The 10529-nt window shown below is 44.8% G+C and overlaps 1 protein-coding gene across 7 annotated transcripts in view; it reads right to left on the bottom strand.

The window, feature by feature from the left end:
- Nucleotides 1–425: 425 nt before the first annotated feature.
- Nucleotides 426–10529, bottom strand: part of SEPTIN6 (septin 6) — a 31685-nt gene continuing 21581 nt past the window's right edge. The window contains exons 6-11 of one of the 7 annotated variants that reach the window (XM_037407916.1): nt 10136–10232; nt 9700–9868; nt 9068–9200; nt 8180–8370; nt 6169–6212; nt 426–941 (exon numbers count right to left, since the gene is read on the bottom strand). In XM_037407916.1, coding sequence (XP_037263813.1) covers nt 6209–6212; nt 8180–8370; nt 9068–9200; nt 9700–9868; nt 10136–10232 — 594 coding nt within the window. In that variant the 3' untranslated portion in view covers nt 426–941; nt 6169–6208. The other 6 variants (XM_037407917.1, XM_037407915.1, XM_037407914.1 and 3 more) reach the window with 6 other exon arrangements.

Raw genomic sequence — 10529 nt, 5'->3', positions numbered from 1 at the left:
GCACCCTCAGCCCCACACCGACCGCGCCAGCAGCAAACACGACCACACGCATGCTGCCTTTCATATTTTTTATTTAAATTTACATGAAATTTATAAAGGTATGGGGATGAACAGCGCTGGTTCCTCAGGGTTGGCGGCGTAAACCGGGCTCTGGGCCTTTGTACCGAGGCCACAGCCCCGGCATGGGGAGAGGAGATGGTGGCGGCCGGGCAGGGCCACGGGCCAGCGGGCTGAGGCGTGAGGGCTGGGGCCTGTGCGCCCGCGCCGGTCACTGTGCCTACGGTACCGGCTGCCAGCATCACCTCTCCCTCCTGATGCCACTAACTTTTTTCTAACTTCAAAGAACAAGAGGTTTCATTAGGGAAAAACCCCAACACAGTACCGCAGCCTGTTCTGTAAGGTGGTGAGACACAGGAGGACACCAATGAAAACACACAATTCTTCTTACTTTATTTCTTTGTTAAAATGATTTCGTGGCTGCCAGCAGAGCAAATTGCACCCTGTTTATATTTCCTTTGACTCTGAATGCACAGTTTCCAAACCCAATCGAACGACCGCATATTGAAAATATTCCTTAGGCTTCACACCTCATGGAAGCCCATGACATTTACATTATTAAAGACAAAATTAGAAAAAAAAATATGCCCGTAACAATGTTTGAAAATGTATTCGCTACATTGTTAGTCCAAACATCATTTCTGTTGCTCTTCAAAATCCCAGTTAAACAACCAGTTCCCCCCGTATTACCCTGTCTTGTCACACAAATTACAAGACACTTCAATTTTAGCTATCATGCAAGTCAGTAAACGAGCTTCTTCCCAATACACTAACACTGAAGATTTTTTCCCCCCCTCCCCAGACATAACACCCTTAAACTCTTCTAGAAGTGGCAGTCTTCTCCCTCAGACCCAGTGCAGCTGGCGAAGACAGATTAAAAAAAGCTACAGAGAGAGAAAAGGGGAAAAAAGAGAAAAAAACAGAAGATTAGCAAAAAAGAGAAAGACATTCAAAAAGCAAGAAAAAGAGATGCAACATGAAAACAGCTGACAGAGGAGAGATGGAACCTCCTTATGGTAGCTCAAGTACTTCAAGGAAATCACACAAGTAAAAACTTTTTCCCTTTAAAGTCTTTAAAAAGACTTTATGTAACTTTAAGTAACGTTCTAGTAAGGCAAACGTTCAGGAAGAACAGCTAGTGACCTGCAGTTTCTTAAAAAAAAAAAAAAAGCCACATTAAATGGTTCTTTTAGCAGATATCTAGAAATCACTGACAGACTGACACCGACTGGTTTTGGCAGCAAGCCAACATTTGACAGCAAGTCAAAACTTGTAGCAAATACTTGTAGTAAATACTCGAAGTATTATTGAATAGTAAATACATTATTTTCATTTGCTTAAAAATACCCCACAAAAACAAACCCACAAAACAGTCAAAGATTTTTAGGGGAAATAAAATTGTATTTACGGCAAAACAGAATACCTGAGAATATACATGGCGATCAAGAGTTTTAACTGCCTTGGCTGCCAGAAACAGAGGCCAGGCTGTTGCGTGATCGGGGCTACTGCGTAAAGTTTGCTGCCGCCGCAAGCAGCGAGCCAGACTAACGCATCGTATGCAGAAACCACTCATGAGGCTTCAGCATCATCCAGACTACCTTTCAAGTAAAACTCCCAGCAGTGCCTTGCGCTAAAATCAGCATTACCTATCACGGCTAGGTCTGAGGTATGCTCATCTTCCAAAAACCCAGGGTTTGCAGGGTTTTTGTTGAAACTATTTGGCAGCATGCATCCTGATCTTTCAGCAGGGTCAGGACGTGTGGATGCACCCACATACAGAGAACTTAGCCTGCACACAGTGTGACTGAAGGATCAGGGTCACAACAAGCAAGTCTGAAATGGAAATGAGGATTAAATGCTAGTCTTCAGGTAGCATGAATTAGCAAAATAAAAAATAAAAGCAAATAAAAAAAGACAGATGCTGTATTGAAAATTACATCAAGTATAAAGAGAAAAGAGGGGTTTTTTTATCTCTCAACTATGTGCTAATTAAACTAAGGTGGTGTCATCATTCTAACGTCACCAATAAATACATTTAAGCTGTGTTGTTATTTTGCCAGCAAAAATAACTCACAGAACTTATTTCCACATCCCTTATTTATCTGGGTGAAGAGGGACCAGGAGAAAGGGAAATCCATTAATTGTAGGGGGAAGTTAAAAAAAAAAAAGGGGGGTAGGATTTAATGTTGCTGCATCCAAAACCTTGTTAGGACTAATTTTACATTGTTTAATAAAAGCAATAACCACCAGTACATAGTAAAGACAGAATCACAATGAGGATATAGAAGAGAGCAAGGGTAACACCATGGAAAGGTCACAGCTGAAATGCTGTCACGCTTTATTAGACCCTCCGATTTAACAAGTAAATGAAGGTCCATTCCAGCCCATTGTATTCAGGGGTAACTACTCAGTACAGAGCCATGGGTTACTGTAAAAGAAGGGCAAAGAAAACAAAAAACAAAAGAAGTAAATGTTAACCAGAATTCACTGTCTGATGAAGTCTTTATTTAAAAACAAAACTCATCCAGAAATACACAGAGAAGACACCTACAGGCAAACCACAGTTGCACTTGGCCAGAGTGAACTCCTGGCCCCCGTGAGCAAAACACCCTCCTTCTCAGTGCAAATCTTGCATTAAAACAAGGCTTTTGCTGAACAGAAAATACGAGAAGCAACCTGCCAGCACCTGCAAACTTCTAAACAGATGCCAAATAAAAAAAAAATTAAGGTAATACTTTTTGCATTAAAACCAGAAATTGTTGGAATCACTGAGAAGAAAGTAAACGAAACATCATCATCATCTTTCTTCACAAACACTGATATGTACAGCAAGGTGACCAGCTTTCCCTGAGATTGGATCCAGGATGTGCATCCAGGCCAGCACACTGAGAGGGAGACAAGGCAAGAGATCCTTCGTGACCCCTGCAGCATTCAGAGAACACTTAGTTGCAAACCGTGGATCCAAGTTTGAGAATCCCCCAGGCCTGGGGACTAGAGGTCTGGACTCAGGCCCACGCCTGCGAGGATGTCAAGTTTTTTTGCAAAAAGTCCTTTAAAATTGAGTCACACATGGCGGCACAGGATGGTAATGAGGAGTTAGATACAGCAAATTAATAAGGGGAGAGAGGGCAGCTGGCCTCTTGAGACAGCACGTCCCACCCCACGGCAGCATCGGGTGGCATTCAGAGCGGTCCCACGACAGGGGCTAAATGCACACCAACAAGCAGCCGCGCTCTCTTACCATGCAGCCCTCGCACAAAACGGAGGGAGAGACAAAAAGCCGAGCAATTTTGAAGAGGGGATGCTAGCCCTACGAGCGCTCGGCAGCCTGCTACTGCCCAAAGGGGAAGAGATATCAGCCATGAGCACCTCTTGCCAGTTCCACGTAGGCTGTTGCCGAGCTCTTCGCCAGAACAACCATAACCCAGAACAGCCAAGGGTGCGGACTCTCGCTTAAAACAAAACGGTGAGCGCAGGAAGGGAGCAATGAGTAAAGGTGAGCAAACAGGCACAATGGCATAGCTGCGTGTTAACCGAATGTGGGGGCATTCGCTTCTGGTGTGAAGGGAAAGGTTCTACAGGAAACCTGAACTGAAAATGAAAGAAAAAGGCAGATTAATGGTTTTATGGATTAATGACAAAAACCAAAATAAGAATAAAAATGTTTCCTAACACACACACAAAAAGGAAATGTTGCTCAGTGTTAATAAGGTTTAATTTGATTACAAAACATGCTTTATGCAGTCACAGGCATACACACACACACTCAGCAGTGGGATGAAGCAAATTTATTTTCTAAAACAATCCTTTCACAGTGCTGTAAGCTACAGGACTCATCAACTGTGACTTGTTTGTATCCTTGCAAAACAGTGGAGCCCTGCAATACTTTATGGATCAATATGGAGAGTATTTTTCTGAATTCTGGAAAAGTACCATATATACATATTTAATTCAGCAATGACAAATGCCCATTGAAAAAGGCACTGTCTGCATTTGTATAGTGGGAACAAAGAACTTCATTGGATTCAAAGCCTGGCGTACAACAGCGTGTAGTTACGAGGGCTGCCAAAAGCAATCCAAACCCAACACAAATCAGTAATGTTCACTCTAACTGCACTTTAGCTGTGCCTTTGTACTCAGCACCAGAATGAACACTGTTATTCTTTGAGCTTATTTTTTCACTATCAGAGCCTGATAAGCAGAGAATTGTTCTTTTCGTTGTTTTACAGTTACCATTAGCAGCAGAGACATTCATTCAACTGGACCGCTCAAGATGACAGCAAGCTCCAGTTCGAGTCAGTGCAAGACCCTTCTGAAGCTCTTCTGTTAAGTGGAACGTCCCATTGGAATCAAATTCAAATGCCTCTTACTGACAGCGTAATGTTTCCTCGCTTTTCCATTTCCCTTGGTGGAGCTAAGAGGGAAGGAATCCTGGAAACCAGCTTTTCCCTATTTAAGGGCAGACCTTAAGTTAGTTTGGACTGTACCCTGGAGAGAAAGTAAATCCTAGCTTTGTCTGCAGGGAAGGGTGGACTCAATGCTGAGGTTTTAGAGCGTTCTACAGTTAAGTGCTGCTGTTTCAACAGGTCCCTCCTCTGAGACACCTGTGCACCTCACCTGGGGTGCTGTCACCCTTGCCTTGCGTAATTAGTATTGCTGCTCTGTCAAGAAGCAAGACGTTCCTGTGGGAGCTTTCTTTTTCCTCTCACCAGAGAATCAACAGCAAATTAAAAAGGCTCAATTAAACACACTCAACCTTGCAGTAAGTAGACCACTGTCATTAGCAGCTTAACTAATAAGCCTTACCAGGATGCTGCTCTCCTGCCAGGCAGGTGCATTTCTTACGCACCTTTGTTTAAATGAGCCTTTGTTTTACAACAGATGCTGGCACTTTGCACTGCAGACACTTGCTTATGGCCAGATTTGTTCACTCTTTCAGGCAACCTTATCCATTCTACAAGCCTGCCCATGACTGTGTGGCCACCTTACATCCCTGCTCACGTGCAGCCAGAGACAGAGTTGCAGCAACTGGAGCAGAACAGACTCACAGCGTAACACCACAATCTCTGCTGCAGTGGAAACTCTCTACACCTTGGCAAAAGTCCTCAGAAACTTGGATGCTGGCCTTGTTCAGGGGCAAAGTGCTCTGGTAGGCTTCCTGGACACATCTTGAATACAACTTTCTTCTACCACTAGCCTTACCCAACTGTGGGCACATTTGGCATGACTGCCAGGAACATGGGTCTGAGTCCATCTGCTGCAACTGAACATCCAATCCATGGGCGACCCATGTGACTGTTAAAAATGTCATAAAGTCTCTCAGTCTACCTTCAGAGCCTTCATTATGTGCTAAATGCTCAGTCCATCATCTCTTGTGGTTTTGGATGATCAGCTGTAATTGGTCAGCAGGTGAATAGTGGTTTGGTTAGGTCTGGTTACTTGGCTGTAGCTTCTTTAACACCCCCTCACACATACACACACGTGTACACACACAGTTTGGTGATTCTCTGGTGCTTTGGGACAAAGGAAAAGCTCTAGGTGTGGCAAATTTTACCACCCTTCAGTATGTGAAGGGCAGGGATAGAAAACTAGTCTTGCATCTGCTTTCACCTGCACTGTAACCACAAGTTAACGCTACAACTTGGAGGGGTGGGAGGGAAGGAGGAGAAAGGAAAAAGACATTTGCATGGCTAGCTGGGTGCTATCGTCAGCACCACATCTCCATAGCAATTGTTGCCACAGTATCAACATGGCCTGTGTGATTAAAGAATATAATTTATTTCTAAGGGAGATGGAATAAGGAAAACAGAGCCAATAAAGTGCTGGAAAGGTTTAAAAGGGAGAGGACCTAATCCTTATTTTTCTACATTTCATGTCCTAATACTGAGTCCCTCTGCATTTTACTTTGCAGAATCTTTGAAGACAAACTTCACTGAACCCTTCTTTGACAAGGACCTATGTAGAAAGAGACTGGTAGAGCATGTGTAGTAAGGGTGAAAGCAGAGGAAGATAGAGAGAATACTTATAGGCTTCTGGACTTGCACAGGGTCTGCTTTTTTAGGAACTGTAACTGATCCCACTGTGAGGTCTATATTAGTTAATGACGCTTACCAGGACAATGTGCCTCATGCACCATGCAGCCAAACAGCAGCTAACTGTAAAACAGCATACATGTAAGAGCTAATAATGATGAGAATAATGTAACAACAACAACAAAAAAATGCCAAACAAAAAAAAAAAACACCAAGTCATGATTAGTGCAAATTACAGAGCTTGGGTTTAACAGAGTCACCTGTGAAAGACAAAAGGCTAATGTACTGTCAGCCACTAGTAAACAAGATACAATTAAGCTACAGCTTGTGAAATTAATGGATTGTTAGAGATATTTATGATCTAAATACTGAAATTAGTTATTAAGGACAACTGGAGATGTTACAGAGTAAATAAAGCAGCACCATTTCTAACACAGCTATTTTCCTGGAGGAGAAAGAGGCCTCCTAGTATGTTCCCAAGCCTTACTCAAGCACTAACCTATCCCTTTCATGGAGTTTTCTGTGCCCTTAACCGACAAGGATGGTACTAACGATATTCCATATGAATGTGCTTGGTGTCAAGGAGCTCTTCTGAGATCAGAACTGCTTCTAGGAACAAGAGTGTGACTTGGGCCACTGCAACTAGTGGCTCATACTAAAGGGCATGTCCTCTCCCTTTTCTGCATTCCTGACCCTGGCTGATCTCAGGGCTGAAGTCTGCAATCCTCAGCATGTGGATGTCTGAGGGCTCTCAGCATGAAAGAACTCAGTTGTGTGCTCCTCACACAGTCCAGGCTGGGGAGAGAGGCCTTTCCCCAGTCAGTCTCAGGCTCCTCAGTATGAAAAGATACTAAACCCCCCTGAAGGTAATTCAAAAGCGCAAATCAAAATACACAGTGGAAAAAGGAACTAACAAGCGAGAAAAGGGCAGCATGAATTGCTCATCGCAAAAGAATGTTGACACTAAAGCAGCTCCACCTCAAAACGAAAAAGACTAAACTAGGATTTCTGGTTACTGGGTTTTCCCTCTCCTGTCTCATTCGATTCCAAGCTTAACAGTCAAGGGCTATTTTCCCTGACAAACAGTCCTGTGAGCTCTCTGGGCACATGCCGTATTGTTCATATTAACAGCACTTCTCCACGTACTTAAGACTGTGTAGCGCAGGCAGGATTTACCCTGGATTTGCCCCAGGGATGTGCAGAGAGGGGATTATGGCAGTGGTAAAGAAACCAGAACCTGGTTTATCTGTGCACCACTCTTTGTACACATGCTAAGGTGGCACAGCACTGTGTTTTGGGAAACATACCACAAAGCGAGAAGAAAAGGACCTGCTGATTGCTACGTGAACGGGGAGGACTGTTTCAGCTGTACAGCTGGCTGCTCTCGACCAGCTGCAGAGCATTGGCAGCCTGGCATTGGCACTGCAGACAGCCCAGATCACAAGACCCTAACGAGGGGCCAGATCCTGTCACACTAGTCCCTGGCATGGGGAACCCCTGCTAAAGTCACGCAGGATCTTCTCACTGTTTCTGTGGAGAGCAAAAAGCTGATTTAGGGCTGGAGAAGAACACCAGCCCTAACAAGGAACTATGACCTATCCCCTAATTTTGCAGCCTTATATTTTGCACATTCCAGAATTCAAGACTATTAGTCTTGCTGAGTAATTTCCACAGTATAAGCTTTTTCCCAACCTAAACAAATAAGACTCCGAGACAGGACATGCTCCTCTCTGGGGGTAGCGGGACGTCCCTGCTATCTGCACCCTAGCCTTGGCAGCCAATACTGTTCCACTTCATTACAAGCACTGACAGACCAAGGGAGGAGCAGGGAATCTCAGGGAATAAAACCAAGTTCATCCTCTCCCATTCTGTCAGCAAACAATGAGGGAAGTGAGCACTAGTCCCTGCTCTTCAGGATGACAGCTAAAAGTAAAATGCTTCCAGCTACTAAACCTTACTACGGATTAAATCTGGCTGCAAACCTTCCCCTGGTAATGACTGGCTAGGCTGGAAGAGAGATATGAACACCCAGAAAAACAGTAAAGGAGAACCATTACCAAAAAGCAAATACCACTGGCTTAGCAACTTACTTTTTTCTTTCCTTATCTCTTTTCAGAGTTTGCGATCCTCCAGCCTGCTGAGCTTGAGATTGGAGCAATTCAGCTGCTGTCTTCCTTTGTTTAAATGCATTTACTTCATCATCCAGAGACTTCTTCTTATCCTCTAGCTTCTTTTTTTCATCCTGATGTAACTTCTTCAGGCGATCAAACTTCTCGTGTAGCTAGAGGGAAAGGAGAGAGGTGAGCAGGGCCCAGCACTACCAGACATTCTGTTCACAGGAGAAGGGAAGATGGAAGGATCCCATGAGATCTGAGCCTGCAAGACTCCCTTGGTCCCTACATTGTTTCTAGCCCCCTGAGTTGTCACTGTGTAGACAAAAGGCAGGGAACAGTCCCCTTCCACAACAGCTTACAAACCAGGCAGTGTTCTAGTGATGCACCATCGCACAGACTGACAACAGAGGATTGGGAGAGTATAATCATAAAAATAATAATAATAAAAAAAGTAAACCATTTCCAGGGGTCTCTGCCTTATTCCTCTTTAAAGGTCAGTAAATTAATGGATTTTTTACAACACTAAGGAAGTTGTATAGGTATATTTTTTATATAACAAGCTTATATGGGGGGCTGTTTCTCTCCTTGAGTTTTGCCACATTGCAACTCTCCATCAGAATCAAGACTATGGCACTTTCATGGTGCACTAGGTTGTACACTGCAAACACTGTGATCTAGTCTTGTCCCACAGGAAGAACGTGTCCCCATGTCCCCTTAATGTCACCACGACCCCAGTCAAACTTCAGATTTCTTGATAAGGAAGTCCTAAACTGTGGTCTGCAGAGAGTGCTTTGGCAGCAGCTACCTACTTTGGAGTGGATCTATCACTCACAACCGTGAAGAGACAAGTACTGCAGTCTTCACCTCTTTTTCAGCCTCCTTCAGCTCCGCTTCTTTCTCTTTGACCCTCTGGACAAACATCTGCCTCATTGCCTCTTCCTTTTTCTGCAGTTCCCCCAGAAACTCATTTCTTTTGGCTTCGTAAGTTTCTTGTAAGCTAAAAAGAAAGGAAAGTCCAGTGATATGACTTGGGACAAACTCTGCTTCCCCTGAGCCTCTGAAATCAGGCCCTCACCATGAATATTGCTTGCCCGCAGCACTTTTCCTACTCACCCACACGTGCCCAAGGTCTTTTTTATCCAACTGTTTCTGGGGTCTGTAAGCTACTGCACTTTTCTGCATGTTGAATGCTGGGCAATTCAAAGAGACCAGCTGGCAACTAACACTAGTTCAGAGGGACATTGCTGTATCTCTCCAGCACAGACACTTCTACTGCTACACTTGCAGCTTCACAGTTAATCCTGCACATGCTCTCTGTGTTTTCACCTTCCCTCACTCAGCCAGCACCTTTGCTGAAGTCTGAATTAATCTGACCTGGCAGGTTTTCTTGCCGCATTGGTCTTTTACGTGTTCTCTCAAGGACACACACACGCACACACACGCAGCGCACGAACAATGCCCGTCGGGAGCTCTCCTGTCTCCTCCAGGGATCCCACCTGAAGGGTTTGCTGTCTGGATCGGTGTCCTTGAAACCCATCTCTTCCAGCTTACATCGCCGGTACAGCTCATAATGGCGTGTGTGGGTCTGTTCACGAAGGTCTTCCATGTTCACGCGAATCAACATCTCCCGCAGCTTCACAAAGTCACAGTGAGCTTCGTTCTCCACTGTAAGAAAACATGACAAAGGAGTAAGATGGGGGCAGAAACAAAGGTCTCTTCCAACACTCTCCACCTGTCTACTCCTCCAACAAGTTTAACAGCCCTTCCAAGCAGAGAAAACTGTTACTCCAGGCCTAACACAAGGGTTCAACAAAGGATAATTCCCAGTGAGATACTTAAGTCCAGCAGCCCCTTGCTTCTCTTAGGAGAGCCCACTGCCTCCCAGCAGGAGTGTCACCATTCATGCTATGAAAATCCCAGGGCTCAACTCACCCTGCACTGTGCCCCAGGGGTACTGACGAGCCTTCATCATTTTGTTTCCTATTTTCAGCTCCTCCGTGCTCCCGACCACTGCAAATGGCAAGTGAGCCTGCAACACAGTTAATGATACCTGCGTTAGTCCCTCTCCACTCTGGCTGACTCGCCAGCACACAGAGATTAGCACAGCCACTGAGCAAGACAGTCATTATGCACACACAAATCTCAGGGAGTCTAGTCACTGGCCACTAGCCCAAGACAAGGGGGGAGAAGGGAGGCTCCTTTTTGGAAACCTTGTTAGTGCTACCGCTCTATATCCTCTACCTGGCTGATCCTCCCAGCCACAGGGTCTCAGGTGAGATGAGCCAGTGCAAGACTAGCATCAGATTGACAGCTCGAACAACGTGCT

This window comes from Falco rusticolus, chromosome 14 (assembly GCF_015220075.1).
Source record: "Falco rusticolus isolate bFalRus1 chromosome 14, bFalRus1.pri, whole genome shotgun sequence".
In the NCBI taxonomy this organism is placed as follows: Eukaryota; Metazoa; Chordata; class Aves; order Falconiformes; family Falconidae; genus Falco; species Falco rusticolus.
Note: the sequence above shows the minus strand (reverse complement) of the source record. Positions and strands in the feature narration are given on the sequence as shown.